The 17,674-nt window shown below is 40.6% G+C and overlaps 1 protein-coding gene across 1 annotated transcript; it reads left to right on the top strand.

The window, feature by feature from the left end:
• Positions 1 to 390: 390 nt before the first annotated feature.
• Positions 391 to 17,203, top strand: lrrc38b (leucine rich repeat containing 38b). The gene is made up of 2 exons (XM_056403985.1): positions 391 to 2,452; positions 13,497 to 17,203. Exons 1-2 carry the CDS (start codon positions 1,825 to 1,827, stop codon positions 13,742 to 13,744), a joined length of 876 nt encoding a protein of 291 aa, XP_056259960.1. The 5' UTR covers positions 391 to 1,824; the 3' UTR covers positions 13,745 to 17,203.
• The last annotated feature ends 471 nt before the right edge of the window (positions 17,204 to 17,674 follow it).

Raw genomic sequence — 17,674 nt, 5'->3', positions numbered from 1 at the left:
TGTGTGTGTGTGCGCAATTTCATCCCCGTGAATACCTCTGTAAACTTATTAATGTATTAAATTTGCACTTCCAATGTATTATCTTCTTGGAAATACACAATTAACCATCCATGACAGTGCTTGTTCCTTTGAAATTTCATGCTACCCTCATCTCAGCAGGTCTCATTCACTCTCCTCCTGCAACAACCTTGGTCTAATTGCATTTAGCTTGGCCTAATTGCATTCAATACACATTGTGAATTAATCGTCTTCTCTCCATTATTGTTTGAGACTCATGGCGCCCCTGTTTTACGATCCAAAATATTGAGGTCATGAAAACACACAAATGAAAAGGCAAATGAATCAATGTAAAGCTCATTTTTCAAGTCGACAGGTGATCTGCTTTGGGACTTTTTATTCTACACCAAAGCGCAGTTTGCTAATGCTTGGCATTGTGGGAACAAAATAAGTGAGTAAAGGCTAATGCCGTATAATTTAAAAGGTCACAGCTTTCCATTTGTATACACAATTAATGAAGATTCTCCAAAGGACAGGCTGTGTTTAACAAGATATTCTCCAAAATCATCAAACGACTGAGGCTTACTGTCAAAGCAACGGCTTGTTATTGTCAAAGGATTACAAAGCAGGAGAAAGGTTTAAATATGAATGTATGGAAGACAAGGGGAATGTAAAATGCCTTAATATAATTCACCTCAATCTTTGTGTATATTTTGCTTAAGGACATACAGTTGAATACACTTTAAAATAAAGCGTCATAACAGCATCGTAAATAAATATTTCAGATTTTTCCAGATACAACTGACTGTCATTTCTTCACACTATAGGAAGTGACATCACATGTTGACAGCGTGGTTCAGGCACGCCTCCCTGGAAATAAGGAGAGGGGAGAGGCATGAGATAAACCATGGTAGATGCAGAGGCAGACATTGGCTTGGCATGGCTGTGTGCAGCTCAGCACTGCGATCTACATCCATGAAGCTCCTTCCTGGACATTTGGATTCTCCCCCCACAGCCACTCAGGCTTGATACGGTGCTGGATAGGGTTTAACATTGGAGCTGTGCTGTGTTTTCACAGCATGTTGCAGGGCACTGGGAGATAGAGAAGGAATAATAGCGGGGGTGGGGGGGGGCAGCCTTACCACACACTTCAGCGATGTTCCGCGAGCTTCTCTCTCTCTCGTTTCAGACCGTCAGCCTTTTCTACACAGAGACCTGGGACTAATGGAGGGATGCAACGATGATACTCTTTGCTTGTCATGCTTGAATCACAGCTTCATATATCCTTTTGTGTCAGAGACCTTATTGCCTTTGTCTGTCACTGCTGCCAGATCAACTGTGGGGTAGCGTGGCGGACAGAGCCCCCTCCTCAACCCCCCTCTCCCTTGTCTGTGCCCCCGGCTTCTCATCACTCCCAGCTCGCTCGTGTCTATTTACCTCTCTTAAGCTACCCTCCCCTCTCTGTTAAGCTTCGTCTTTCTTGCTCTCCCGCTCTCTACTGCTTACTATCTCCCTCTCTTTGCTCTTTCAAAGCAGGCAGTCTGCTATTCTATCCGAGCAGCTTGCTTCATGTTCTCCTGGAAAACAGTTCTCGCCGCTGCTCTGCTGCCTCACAGTTCCTGAGCCGATTTTCATCTCCACAACTGCAGGATGTTCCTTCACGAGGATTGATCCCCATCCACCCCCTTTCACTTTCCCCTTCCCTTCCCTTGTCCTGATCTCCTACCCTCTGACCCTCACCCTCTTGCTCTCTACCCCCATCCACCTTCTCCTATTCACCCTGACCCCGAGCCTCTTTTCCACCTCATTCATTTCACCCCCTTGACCATGTTGCCATGTGTCTGCTGGCTCCAACCTATCCTCATCTTGCTGTCCTCTGTCTTATGGACCCGGGGGGAAAACTGCCCAGCAACCTGCCTGTGCCCAGATCCTCACACTGTGGACTGCAGCGGCCGTGGGCTGACCCGTCTACCCGATGAGATCCCCTTGGATGTGCGCAGGCTTTTGCTGGCTGACAACTGGATACCCCGCATCCCCTCAGACTTCCTGGTTCTGTACAGTGACTTGGTCTACCTGGACCTCCGGAACAACTCCCTTTCCCACATAGAGCCGGGGACACTCAGCACCTCATCCAGGCTGGTGTTCCTGGACCTGGGCAGCAACAATCTGACTGAAATCCCTAAGGGGACATTTGGGGAGTCCCGTAGCCTGATCAAACTACGACTGGGCAACAACCCATATCTGAGCATGGTGAGTGAGGATGCTTTCCTGGGCCTCACCTCTCTGAGAGAACTGGAACTGGAGCGTAATGCGCTGTCTTCCCTAAAAGTGGGGGCACTGAGTCAGTTGCCCTCCCTGCGGGTGGTGAGGCTAGAGGGCAACCCCTGGGTATGCAATTGCAACTTTGCCAACCTGTTCACATGGCTGATGGAGAACAGTCACAAGCTTCCAAATGGTAAGTAGCAAGCATCTATGAAGCATTTACTTTCCATATGGTTGACCCAAATAAAGCCTTTCTGAGCACAACATACAACAGTGCAATGGCAAATCCATTGCCATAACACTCCTCTGGTCTATTTATGTTTTCCCTGTAGGAGAGGGAACCCCCCCCACCCCCCTCCCTCTCACTTGTTCTAATTTTGTCTGTTTCATTCTCCACCCCCATAGCTTATAATGTGTGAGACAGCGTGTGTAATATGAGACAATAGCAGTTGTTTGCAAGTGAAAACTACAAGGATGTTTTGTTTACATATTTGATTAATTTCAAAACTCAGAATGAGGCACTAACTCAAAATGCAGCATTGTCCAATATAGGAAAAGAAATTAATCAACTCACATTAAGAATTTTAGCCAGCAGTTTTTCTGGTTCCACATTTCAGCATGCATATAAACCAAGCTTTGACCTGTTTCTTGCGTGGTAGTCAGATCGATCAATTTGCGGCTTATATTTATATAATACTTATTTATACAATACTTGCCATTTGGTGGACAGTGTAATTCAACAATATTCTGAAGGATTTTGTTTCCTACACCATTTCACATCTGTGTTTAATGCTCTGTCCATGTGAATTTTTAGGCCCATACTATAGACTCTGTCTACCACTGTGATTCAGCCTGGAGGGTTGAGTTAGATAACAAGGCTGAAGTTTTGGCGTGTTTGAGTGTGTGAGGCAATCTCAGTGTGTGCATACAGATTTGAGGAACAACACAAAGCACAGGGGGATCGTCATGTCCCTGTAGAATTATTATACTCTGGGTAAGATCTGGTTACTTGGACTTAAATGGCCCTGCAGCCAAAGCTACTGTCTCTTAATAAGGATTGCAATGTTTCCTGGATGAAACACAAAGCATTACAATTGCTCAAATCTCTGCTGATATCATTCAGTTTACAGCAGATATTATCCAAAACAACTGTCAAAAGCCATTTATTCCTGGACAAATCATCATAATTATGTTTTGTTCCGAGGGAACCATAAATGTTTTACTGAAGGTCAGTCATATGTTTATTAATGTCCTTACAAAAGGACACAGACAGCAGTTATCTCATAAGTGCAAGCCAGCACGTGGGAGCTGGGGAGTCAAAAATAAACAGACCTGACAGTTCAGCCACACATGACTAGTAACTCGTGCTGTTATCATATTTAGATCAGAGTGTGGATTTGACGTATTACATGATTCTGGCTTAATCTGAGAATTTAATATGAATGTGGCTCACAGTGTTGTGTCATGTGCCCGAGGATGAACAAGGTATATTTTACAGGCATTATTCCATTTATAATACAGTACATAATGTTCAGGTACAGGGTGTTGTGTATAAAGGTGCACAGATAAGGACTGGAAACATCCATTTCTGTCACTGTTCCAAGGTTGTTTCGGGTGTGAATCAAAGCAGTGCCCCAAATGTTCTCACTCAAGATATGAGGTTTTTGAGATGTGAGATAGGATTATAAGCAAACTACATGAAACTGATTAGACGTCAAAGCCTTTTCATATGAATATCCTGATGTATCGTATTGTAATTATCTTATAGATTTCATGACAAATTTACTATTTTTCTATAAAATTAAAGTGGAAATCTCCTAATTGTGATTTGGCTTGGAAAAAACTTTAAATCAGTTGCCCTAAAATAACTGGCTGACTGTTGCAAACTGCTGACTCCTCACAAAAAAACAAACCCCCAATATACAGTACATTTAGGCCACGGTGTACTGTGCTCTTCATACTGTTTTTGCTTTCCCTCTGGTCCTTGCTGCGTTTGCCCCAAAAAAACAGAGAAGTTGGGGCTTGTGAAGAGGCGAAGTTGATAAACTGTAGAGAATACCTAATTCCCCCTGGTACGAGGCTGCAAATGCATTAATCATGGGTTCTAAGTTGTTGTCAACTGCGAGGCATAATGAATTGCATCAGCAGTGCTGGCCAGGCAGACATCAACAACAAAGAAGACGCCAAAGGCTCGGCCAAGCTCCTGGCATGGCTGCCAACTGGCCCCGGAGTATACACACTCTCAGACTGAGCTAGTAATGCATATCTCACCTCATATGCAGCTCTTACATCCCCATCAGTGGGTGTTTGCTTATGACCCCAGAGAAGAATCCACTGGCTTGGACAGCGAACACACATACACACATGTGTGCTCATTTGTATGGAATATATCCAGTGGTCTACATTGGGTCTTTTGTATTATTTTATCTTTTCTTTGTCCAATAAAAGGTGTCTGAGATGTACTTTTTTTGTAATGCTAATAATACTGGAAGATTGGATGTCAAATAACATTTTAGCAAAAGGAATAACAATTATTTTAAATCCCTGGCTCTCTTCTTAGGCAATGCAAATGAGTTCTCTAACAGGTCAGTGAGGACAAAAAGTAGTTTCACTGAACTAATAATGTCCTCCAAAACGAGTCTTTGTCTTTCTCTGTGTATAATTTAGTTTTTGTTTTTCTTGCTGCAACACTTAAAATGAAATGTGACACACACGGCTAGAAGTGGTTGCATTTGTTGAGCTTTAAAGGAAAATTGTACTCACCAATGACAGAATGCTTTACTAATCAGTAACCTTATCAAAATCTAAGTGGTGCTTGGCTCACACAGCTGGAGCTGCCAGTTTAGACATTTGACCATTGTTTGCTGTTTCATGAACTTGAACTACATGAACTACAGTTGTGTCACACCGACTCTCTGTGGATATCAAATCTACTGTTGAGCAAACACAAACTAGCAGGGAGGCGTGTAGCGAGCTGGATTTACAAACACGGCCGGTCCACGCATGCAGGCATCACACTGCCAGACCTAATTAATGTAATGACTGAGCTCTCGATCACGAAAAAATGCAATGACCTATTCTCCGCAATGCCATATTAAAGTGGTTACGCAATAACAGATGGACACTCATTAGTGAATGAGGTTGACTTGATAAGCTTTTCAATATATATCATCTCTTACAGCCATCATCAGTGTGGGTGTTTCAACTTAATATCTCATTCATTATAGAGAAAACCAATTACAGTGACAGGAATTACTCTTTAAACTGTACATGAGCGTGCGCTTTCAATCTGTGTGGGTGTTGCATCCTCGTGTGTTTCATCATAAATCAGATGTTAAAGAGCAAACAAAAAAATAATACTGTGTGACCTCCACACTACATGATGTTTCTAATACTTACTCTATAAGCGTGTAATACCTACTTTATGTGTTCAAACACATTATGACAAAATTCAGTATACTCAAAGATGCACAAAGGAAATGGAGGAGCTGCACACAGGTGAAAAGAAAATATGGTGAGAGGCTCCAGAGACATCAGAAAATAAAAGTAAAGTATCAAATCTTGAACAAATGTTTTCCTGTGTTCACACCACTCACCTGTTGTCACATATTGTGTACAAATATTCTCCCGTTAGCACAAAATGGTGAATTCATTTTAATCTAGCCTATAAGTACAAGAACAGCACATATTAGAGATTGGCTTTAGTTTCAAACCATCGTCAGGATGCCATAGCCCTATAAAGTGGTGTCTTACTGATTGAGCTTAAACACACATCAATATTCAGCAAACTAAAATATGCCACCAGCAGAATGATTGAACAGAAATTTAATATGATTTAAAAACTGACAATAGATCATGACATAAATGCACTTCTATTAATAAGGAGTCATCCTGAGATCTCTATGGTTCCCTCTGTGGTGGCCTGCATAATGTAGCAGCTGCGGAGCCCATGCCGTAAACCCAATTCCCATTCCATTTTTCACATCTTGATTTCCCCTGTGATTTTTTTCGAGTTCACAAAGCAGCATACTTTTCTGTTTGCATAACTTTGATTACTGCAGGTCAGCATGATGAGTGGGTGGAAGATGCAGCAAATTCTGGACTTTTTTTTTTTTTTGGATAGAAAAACAGATCCTTTTCCTCTTGGCTGTGTTTTGTTTCCTATGTGCACCACAAGATATAATTCTTTCATAACTAAATCTGACTCTCAGATTGACAGAACATGCAGTCAAGTGTTAATTTTGCTGCAAAGTGTTTGAACAAACACACGTGTAACTGTTTCCATCCTCCTGCATTTGTTTTTTTGGTGCCATTTCTCTGTTTTTTAAGCCACCAATTAGGTTCATGAATGTTTTAATGGAGGGATGAGTGTAAACATGATCCACTGCTGTCTCCAGTGCTCTTGGGTTAAGGATGAACAAAGGCCATGTATAATTCAGAGTGACACAGTTCTACGGCACATTGGCCAGGGTAATTGGAGCTAGAGCTGCCTACAGGGCAGGGCAGGCCAACTTCTATGAGAGACTGAGGCTGCGGCTCGTTGTGGCATTGCTATCAACACTAGTCGTGACCTGAAGAGTTTCACTACAAAGTAGCAGTTCATGTGACAGGGTCAGAGTCTGAATTTTCCTTCACAGCCTATCAAGTTGCTCCCCAGAGACTTGTTAGTACACTGCGCACAATCGGCTCTGAAAATATGATGCCGTTGACCGGTGCTACATAGCACACACACATGATGCCCCACATGACATTACTTGCTATATTTTACTGCTCATGGGTATGTGATGAGAAAATATCTATCTCATTAACACAGGCTGACAGCTTCTTTTATCTTGGCCTAATTTGATGTTTATTTAAAGTTGGGATGTGAGTGAGACAGTGCTGGTAAGGGAGAGCAGAGTGTGAAAAGGTGGACAGAATTACACAGTGTGACAGCATCAGCTGCTGCATGTACAGAAGCAGAAAGGGATAATCTTCCAGAGTCAGAAATAAAAGGTGAAAAGCCAAAAGCTTTATTTCACTGGCAGTGTGCAGCACTGTGCATGATGGATACTTCCCTTTGTGCCTGTGTGTGGTCGAGTGTGAAGCAGAAACTGCTAAGACCTGCGTATTTAGCTGTCTCATCATAATGAAATATGACAGTAGACAAACTGTGAAAAAGGCATCTGATAACGTTCACCTTTCTTTTGTATTTAAGCAAAATTCTGTGTGTGCTTTTGTCCTTTTGTACTGAGACATTTTGAATATGCCCACGGTGGAGTGATGTCACTGAGTCTCCATGCAAAAGGAATCCCCTCCTGAATGATTCACCCTCGCCCCACTGTCACATGAATGCTTGTCATTTAGTGCAGTCATTTCACACATTCTCCACTCTGCTCCTTTCCCAACTCCTACTCTTGAGCTCTTCTTATATGAATCGCTCACCATTTTTCCGTACACTCTGTTTCTGTGATTGCAACTGAATAATTCTTCAATCTCTGTAATTATGTCTGTCTGCTTCTTTTTACATCTACTGAGTATTGGATTTGAGTGGCACATTCATCTCATTTAATAAAGTAGGGAAGGGACAGTTTTGTGAGTCATTACCACAAATGGATTATTTGGAGGTGGAGTGTATTGACGCCGGTCATTTGGGAGCAAGTGAGGACTTGAGCATGAATGCCAACTCCTGCAGGAGTCTGCAGATGTGAGATTTTGGTGATTTTTATCCTTTGCTATTGGTGCAGAGATCAATCTGGACAGACAGCGTGGTGTCGAGGGAGGTAGGAGAAACAAGCCTCCGATATCAGTCTGTCGCAGCTAGGTAGATCAATCACGGCTCAGACAGCAGATAGCCAATCCCCTTGGCTGGCTGTAATCCTAAATGTAATCCATCAACTGTCCGCGCCAGGAATGTTACATAGCTGTGTGGGCCGACATACCTGATGGTGTAAGGGCATAATTTGTGTTACATTATTGCACAGTAGCCTGCTCCAGCCACACTCTTTGGGATCATAGTGGTGTTTGGGGTCATTTATCAACTGTATCATCTTACCCATTTACAAAGCTGATACTGACCCACTGTTGGCTTTTATTAAAAACGGCTCCTCAATTAATCATGACATCCATTGAGATAAAAAAAGAAAACCTTTAATACTTTTTTCTTACTAATTTCTTCTGATGTGTTCGTCCGGTGACTGTTTAAGGTTTCCTCTGCCACAGTAAGCGTGGGGAGGCCATGATTGATTAAAATTCACAGTTCACAAGGTGGAGAGATACCCTTTTCATACAGAAAACCTCCTAGACATATGAAAGCATATGTTCAACATGCATTTGACCCATTCCAATAATCCATGTGTATCAAATCCCAGTCTGCAACTGTGTTTCCATACAGCTCAATTGAGTTATATCATAAGATAGTTCCCAAATTACGTTACAGGTACAAGCATCAAACAAAGTTTCTCTCCCACACTCCTTTATCCTGTAAACGACGGTCAACTGTCTCTGTCCTTCTTAATCTGGCTCTTTCTTTGCATAGTACCTCTTTTCAAAATCATAATGCATCAGTGCTTTAATATAAGTTTAATGATAAGCTCTCATGCTTATAGGCTGTTTGTTTAAATAGGCAGCAGGCAGGTATTGAATCAAAGAGGTGGCTGTCAAAAGTCCAAGACGGCTGGCACCAAGGTAGGAAGGAAGGAAACGTGGGCAACGTGAGCATTTAAGCAAGTAAACAGCATTTGCATGTTCACTAGCTCTGTTCTGATCATGATAAATGTGATAAAGCTGCAACTCCTGCGGGCGCCATGTGTTCACCAGGATAATTTCAGTCTCAGCTGTTATTAATCAAGCATCTAGGACAGGCAAGACCAGACAGAGCAGTCTCAAAGGCAAAGGCTAAGTCTCTGAGGTGATGGGTTACTTTGCCACGCAATAAGTGCACTGTGAATGTGACTATGCTGCATTTATCTCAGGCACAAACACACAGGACAGGCTCTTCAATATATTGGATATATTTTCAGATGTAGGCTATTAAAAGTCTTTGTCTTTAGTCAGGTGTGCGGCAGTGATACTAAACGTCAGTGCATTCTGTCTGTGTCTGCCACTTTGTCAATACTCTCTTTGCACCATTTATTTCCTGTCTCCACTGCACATGTGTTATCATTTAACAGTCAGTCACTTATCAGAGGGGCTCGAGCACATCACTGGCACTACCTGGTATGGCTGCCATTAGTTACTAATTTCACAAGAGGGTATTATTATGCATGATTATATAATCCAAGGTCAAACCACTGCCATTCACAACATGCTGTGAGAGACGTTGGAAATGTTACAGTGAAAAAAACAAAACAAAACAAAACAAACAGAGAAGAAAAAAAAAACCCTCTCCTCTCTAAAAGCCCTGCTGAGTCGAACTGTAATTTGGAAAAAGAACTGATGCTTCTAAAGTGTGAGCCATATGGCTAGTTACACAACACAATTCTTAGAATATCAGATTTTTTTTTAAAACATAGAACAAAAACCCAACAAAACATTTTCAGCTCTTAATTGCTACAGAGACAGAAGTGCACAACACATTCAGGGATGGTTAATCAACTGTACCGTGTTCCTCAGACACTTTGAGTGAGCAGTTTCCTCACATGCAGTATAGGCTATGACTTTGTTTTGATCTCTGATTCCCCTAACATAAGGTAGACATGCCTTGGAATAATCCTGCCAGGAATCACTATGCTCTTCTCTGGCTCGACCACGATTGTTGGTATTGGCTCCTCGTCAGTTTGGATCCTCTTTCTTGATACTGGGTTTGCTTCTGACTCACTTGATCTGATACGGATCCAAGTTTACTTGAGATTTCTGGAGGAGCTTGTCCAGTAAGCACTTGGATGGTTGGTTGTGGTAATGGTCTGCATGTATGTCGTGCTAGTAAAGTACCCTTGAGAAAAAGTTGTACCCACTGAGCTTTAAATTATACTTCAAAAACAAAATGACTAAAGCAGGACATAACATTTCCATGTAGGGACGATAAAGTTTAAAGGATAATGGTAACATTTTTCTTATTGTCAACAAATCCTGTGAAAACATCAACACCAACGCGGAATTGTTCCTACAGTTAGATGTATAGCCAAAGTCTGATGTAGCTTAATCCTTCATGTCATTGACATCCACTGGTATCTAGCACTTACATGACTGACTGATGACAATGTTGTTGCCTGACGAAAAACATTTTTATTTTGACTCGATCCCAGATGTGTTATCCTATAGTGCCACAAATGGTCTCCATAGAGCGACAAATGTATATGAATCCGCAGTGGAAAATAGACCCCAACAATTGCACCATTCACTGTTTGCTAAAAAATTGCCCTGATATTTTAGGGAGTTATTTTTCTTTTAATTAACTATTTTTATATTTGAGAATTAGATGTTAACTTAAAAAAATAATGAATATAGATTTTCGGTTCCCAAGGCTGACTGACGCTGTTAGTCAAACAAATGAACTTGTTATATTTGTTGTAAGTCTTTAAGGAGTTAAATCTAAATAGGAGGGAGAGGCCATCTATCACCATCATATTACTGCTACTTCCCCCGCTACTGTGTCATTATCGAGAGCTATACCACAAGACAGGGAGGTGCTACATGCAAAAAATAGATAAATGGTAGTAAATAAAAAAACATCAGAACAATTTCATCTCCAGTGAAAATATTTTTTCACTATGTTTACATTAGTTTATTGTAAAAGATTTTGGTTACACAGACCTCCATCAGAGGTGTGAGTCTACTGTACAGGCAGAATCTTTTCAAAAAATCCAACTATGTAACTATTGTATGTGTTAAAAAGACAACATAAAAAAAACCTACAATAGCACATTAATATGAGATTAAATCTTAACTATAGTGTCTAAATGCTTTCTTTCCATCCTGTAATTTTGGCATTTTGATGTGTGTGTAATATCTTGTGTCCTCCACTAATTGAACGTTAAAGGAAATGTGAGAATCAGGATCTTGTAATGAGAGATTAGTGTCACTAAGTTTTATCAAGCTCTTGAAGAGTTCAGTTACAAACCTAATTAATACTGTAAAGAGTCAATCAAAGGAGCATGGAAACCAATTCCATGCCATCACTAATTTCCATTGTTTCTTTTTTCCATTGTCACTTAACACTTTTCAAGCTGTTTCAGGATATTCTCTTTACAGTTATTTGTACATATATAACAAAGTTTTACATTATTTCCTTATTATTTCAGTTATAAGTTGAGTTTTGAAGTTTAATTTATATTCACATTGCTCTAAGAACTGGGATATTTAATGAAATACCCACAGAAATGATAGATAGATAGTCTGAAATAGGGTAGTTTGATGAATGAACATAATTGTAGCCAGCCATAAGAGAAGCTATTCAGTTGTATTAGAGAAAAGCATGCTGCAAATTATGCTGACTGTTGAGCTAAGTCCCAGAATTGATGTACTGCCAAGTATCTGCATTTGCATGTGCAGTATCTGTGGAGAGTAGCCACCCACATTGGAAGGATTTCTTCCCACCTATAATCTAAAATCCACATCAATATGTCTACTTTTTCTTAAAGCATCGCAGATGTGAAGGTAACTTAGTGTATAGATTATCATCTAAAGTGTTTTCAGTGTCAGGAGTGTGACAGTCAGGAGATATGTGAACGTTCACTTGGTTGGAACACCAACGCCAGTGTATAATTTGCACTTTTATCAAGTTAAAGTTTAAAACAAGTAAAACAGGTTGAATGACTGAGTCTGTGAAAGTGAACAACACCATCTGCTCTAGTTTCAGTAACAGTGGCCAGTCTTTAACATATACATGATAAAAAAATGACCCTGATGACCCAGTGTCGATCTCAAAGAAGAATTGTACCCCTGAAATCCAATAAGCCACCGTCAATGTCCTTTTCCATTGAAGTGACGTCTGAACAATAAACAGTGTGAATGTGACTGAGACACACACACACAGCCACACACACACACACACGCACACACAGAGCAGCACTCACTGATTCATCATGCTTTCATCCTGAGATGAGTTTGGTCAAGGTGCCCCTGTCTCAGACGGTGTCCTCTACTGATGCATCAGTAAATGTCTGGGATGGAACTGGGAGTCATATTTAATGAGGAAGTGTATTATTTGCCTTTTGTAGCTGGCAGCTAAAATGACAATGATTTAAACTGATGTTTATTTCATTCTCCAGTCTTGTTATCAGAGGCACAGACATACACTGCTACACTGCACTACAAATTACATTACCTTAAGACAAAAATAAAGCCTCTCTAACGAAACACATGAATAATGGGAAATGTACTGCGGATATTAAGTTAGCAGTAGACTGTACATTTAGATTATCACTCTGCTTTACAGTTTCTTAGTATTTCGACTTTATTCCCACAGTGAAGCTACAGTCTGTGGGTGGGTGTACAGTATACACAGTGCAACTTCATCTTATAAGTGATGACTTATGATCAACCTTACACTTATTAAATCAGCTCCCACTGCACCGACCTATTGAATACAGATCTTTTACAACACAACACTGTTGGAATTAAACGGCTGCGTACAAACAAGACACCTCAAAGCGTGTACTCGATTCTCTGATCATTTCAGACCCCTGAGCAAGTTTGAGCTGGCTCTAAAGGCCGGGTTGTTCTAGAAAAGAAGTGGTTCATACAGTGTGTTGTTCATAGAGTGAAAAGCCAGCTGTCATGGGGGGGGGGGCACGATATTGTTGAGTGGGGGATAACTGTGCCCATTTTCGGACAGGCTCTCCAGGAAGACGTTCATAGTGTTGCACTTGAATGAGAGAGAAGTTTATACGAAGTATACTTTTTCACCTATGCACGGCTGCCCAGTCACAACAGGAAGTGGGTGTGGATGTCAGATCGTTGCTTTCAGATGGTCAGACACAGCCCCAGCTAATCTGACGTTGTGGTCAAAAGGTGGAGCTTTCCAACAAACAGTTCTGATGAAGAACACTGCCCCCTTAATGGAAGAATATGCATCATGTTCAATCTTGAACCTTTTGGGAATCAGTGAAATAGTAAACGAGGTCTTGTGTTTATATGGTGTTTACACTGCTCTGTATTAAGACACAGCTGTACTGTGGGCTTGTGCTTGTACATGATGTCATTTCTGAATGGCTGCCAGGTGAATTAATTTGTCTAAAAGTCCATAAATGTTACATAATTCACTGCAACATTGGGTTAGTAAATCTGTGTAATCTTGTTTTCGTGTTTCGGTGCAGGAGTGGAAGGCATGGAGTGCTCCCTCCCCATGGACGGCAGACGTGTATCCCTGACCCAGCTCTCAAAGGACAGCTTCCGTGAGTGCCAGGCCACTCTGACTCTAACGGACCTGCTCATCATCATTTTCTCTGGCATCTCAGTGTCTGTGGTGGCCATCATGACAAGCTTCTTCCTGGCTTCAACTGTTCATTGCTTCCAGCGCTGGAGTAAAGGCACCAAAGGGGATGAGGAGGAGAGTGAAGAGTGATCAGAACTTTACTTTTTATGGGCCCGCATTGAATGGGTGCTTCAAACACATGAAGGGACACCGCAGACTGTGCGTGCTACATGTGACAAGTTTCATGCTGCTCATGGTGAATATGCAGGACTGTTTAACGGTAGGATGTTGCCCTGGTGCGGTTGCAGATGTTGTCTTTGCACATGGACAATATGGTAACAAAGGACGTTCCCGAGGACTGAGCCAAAGTCCCAATACAAATTAGTGAGTGTCCATTTCCACTCGCAAAATGATATAGAGTTCATATTTTTGGGTGCGAGAGCGTGTGGTCATGTTTTATGGCTACTGGTTCTTGACTCAGTGTTATAAACCTACACAAATCCAGTATGCTATTATGAACGAGAAATAGATTTAAAGAAAAGAAGTGATGCTGCAGTGCTCGCACTGCTGTCGCATTAGTCTTAGACAAGCCAATAATTTAAATAACGTCCAATCACACGGATGTCCAACTGTGGAGTCTGAATCCTGCAAAGTGACATCAAAGTTAGCACGGACTTTTAGATGATTTTCATTGGGGTTTTATCTGTGTAGGACAGACTACTTGATCTCGATCCCATAAAAAAAAAAGAAAAAAAAAAGGATGTCATACCGACCAGTGACCTCAGTATTTAACTGCCTATACTATGATATGCTGGCATATCCTGCCATTTACAATGTCTCTTTTGGACAGCCTCATTTACCAAGACACAAAAGTGGTTCACAAGCACCAGAGAAGGCAAATACTGTTGTTCCTCCGGCATTTAAAACGAGACAGTGACAAAGGTGTCCGTCAAATAGAAAAGATTTTGGTCAGTGATGAGACGTTTGATTGGTGATGTAACTTAGGCAGGTCGAGTTGGGTCTACACGTTCTTTCAGCAGTATATTCATTATATAATCACAAACATATGTACAAAAAGAAAACAATGTACAGTCAGACAAATATATAAATCAAGAGGATATACTGTATGTTCCTTAGATTGATAACTGTGAACAGTGTAGAAAGAAATTCAATTAGTCATTAAATAGTTGCAATATAATCTTCAAAATTATGGCAAATACGGTATTAAAATAGAATCTATGTAGAACCTGTGTCAAACAATGCACTTTAAATGGTGAACATAATTTTGGCAAGCCCCTAATTACACCATGTAGACTGGTTTTGTTATCATCTGCCAAAGATTAGGTTATGGTGAGGGAGAGATTTCATATAAGGACTTTAGTGTGGATGAAGTTTTACTTAGTGAGGTAGTGGTAGCTCCTAAATAGAAGGCGGCACTATAGCCAAATCACACTCTGTATACGCATATTGTACTCAGTCAAGCAGTTATGGTCTCCAAAGCTTTACATTTTCTTCTGGTCTGTCTATGGCTGAACCAGCTGTCTTACTTGGCTTCATACAGGGCAGTCTTTAACCTCTATTTTAGCAGGAAGGTCATTTCAGAACGGGTAGAAACTGTACAAGGGTGGCGAGCAAGAGGTTAGTTTCTTGAGGAATAAATAGATGTCTATTGTTGTGTTTTAAGATTTACCAGAATATATACATCATGGAGCTCAGCTTATTGTCCTTTTACTAAAGATCTTCCAGCATCTTGTAGTAAAGCTGCTGATCTGATATACCCTGGAGAAGTCTCATATCAAAACTCTCACTGTATCAACGTCTGCATTCACGAGAACGGCAGTACAGTACCTCTAAATAAAGCAGTGCCCTAAATTTTATGGGTTTCTGTTTGTTATTTGCATCCTGTACATTTAAATCCTCCATGACTAGGATTTGGAATGCACAAAGCCGGACTCTTTATATTTCCTTTTTCCCCAAAGCTAAGGTATGTTGCGTCGCTTCTCACATTTTTGTAAGGCATGAATAATTCAACGAAATTGAGACGTGAAGCAGAAAGAATGTCAAGCCTCTAAACGCAAAAACAAGCAGAGGACAGAAAAAGAGCCATGAACAAATAGAGCCATCGTTTCTGCGTGCTTGACAAAAGATAAAAAGGAATTCAAAATGTCCCGTTAGAACATGTCAGAACTCTGAATGTGCTGTGTTTTGAAGCACATTTTGCAGAAATGACAATAAATAAATGTGGCCTTATTTATTTTGCATTATTTTTCACTAGTATAAGTCAGTCATCAATAAAAGCACAAAGATTTCACATGAAACTAATCCTAGGACACTTTAAAGGATGCGTTACATTCATATGTTGGTACCAGCCTGTATTGTCACGGTATGTTTTCATTAATGTGTTTTGTCACATGTTGTGCTGAAAGTGCCACATCTGGATTTGTACTGTATAGATGTTGTGTATTTGCCAGAATTCAAATCATATGGGACACTTAGAAGACATACGCCCACTGGAAATTCATATTCATTTACTGTATAACAGCAAACTGACCTTTCTCTAAACCCCTCCCCTGAACAGCAATTGCCCAATCATAGCTTAGTAACTGTAACTAGGCACAAGCTTTGAATTTCTACGATTCCATTCTAACATCAGACAGGCCTAAAGGGGAATGCCACTGAATTTCATATCTGAACTCTGTCATTCCTGCTTCTTATGACACTTTGGTCAATAATTGTGAAGTACACCTAATACTTTATCGCTCATTGCCAGAGTAAAGCTGCCCACGGGTGAGAGAATGAGAGTAGGGACATTTAGGAGCTCAACTCCCAGTGAAAAGTATGAAACCATTTTGATTTTGCATGAGCGAGTGTCCAGTTATTGGCGTGAGAAGAGCGGGTTCATGTTCAGAAAACTAAATTTGACTGCCTAACGGCGCAAGAATAGCTAACGTGGATTAATTCGACTGAGTGGTTTTCGGATGAGAAACTGTTTTTCTTTCTTAACCGCTATCTGGAGGTGCAGACCTGAATCAAGGAATCAGAGGGAGAGTTTTGATACATATCATTATCATTTCCAACTACTGTGTAGTTACTGTATATTAACAAATTATTATGTTAGCTTAGCTGTTAGCTTGACGCATATGTTAGCATGACATTTTCCTTTCTCTTACTCATTTGATTAAGTAACAAATATCAGTACATTAGAGCATGCACTGTTGAGTTACCTACGGTACAAAGTTCAGATTCATGTCTATTTTTCTATTAAACCTTTCAGAATGAAACATTTATTTACTCTGTTGGTCCCCAAAGTAATTTAGTAATTACTTTTGTTGTTTTGGTTTTTTTTTTTTGGCATCGCGCAACCTCGAAAGCAGAAACACCGGTGGCTGCTTTCCTACTGTTTGTTTTGACATTGCTTCAAATACCAAAATCCATGTTATGTTTTGTCAGATAAATGTCAGAATGGCTCAATTCTAAATGAGGTGACAGAGGAGAGTGTGATGTTGCTGCAGCTAAATGCATTTCCAAATGTCAAACAGACACTGTCAAACAGACCATATGTGTAGCTGTAAATTGATGTTTGGTAAAATAAAATAAAATAAAATCCTTTTTTCTGTCCTTTGGTCTGTATTTGTTAAGAATGTGTATATTAATGTGGAAATACAGATAAAGAAGCAGGGTAATCATTTGTTATGAAAGCAATATACAGTATGTCAACATACATACAGTATACCTGTGGTACAGACTCAACCTGCACAGGCCAAGTTATAATACAGTATTCGAGGTTGACAGTCAGTGATATTTCCCTTTATTCAAATGCTGTCTTGCATGCAGAAAATGTGACAACAGTAGCAGAGTCATTCTTAGCAAATCGATATCTATCTCAAAAGTGTTAATAATGACTCGATGATGTGAATCTCTTCCCCTCATTTCCCGGAGATGACAGATTTTTGTCTTGTCACAGCAGCAAATGATAGAGGCTCATCTGTAAACACGGCACAGTGTGTTATTTCACACAGCACTGTTATCACACTGCAGGTATGCAAATGGATGCACTATTTTTGGAAAGGGTGTTGGAGA

The sequence above is a fragment of the Seriola aureovittata genome, chromosome 2 (assembly GCF_021018895.1).
Source record: "Seriola aureovittata isolate HTS-2021-v1 ecotype China chromosome 2, ASM2101889v1, whole genome shotgun sequence".
Classification (NCBI taxonomy): Eukaryota; Metazoa; Chordata; class Actinopteri; order Carangiformes; family Carangidae; genus Seriola; species Seriola aureovittata.
The sequence above is the reverse complement of the archived record's forward strand: the minus strand, read 5'-3'. Positions and strand labels throughout refer to the sequence as shown.

Bases quoted from the DNA above. Each gene is read 5' to 3' on its own strand.
- lrrc38b (XM_056403985.1), top strand. From the start codon at position 1,825: ATGTTGCCATGTGTCTGCTGGCTCCAACCTATCCTCATCTTGCTGTCC. The intron at 2,453-13,496 runs GTAAGTAGCAAG...GTTTCGGTGCAG, and splicing joins CAGTCACAAGCTTCCAAATG to GAGTGGAAGGCATGGAGTGC.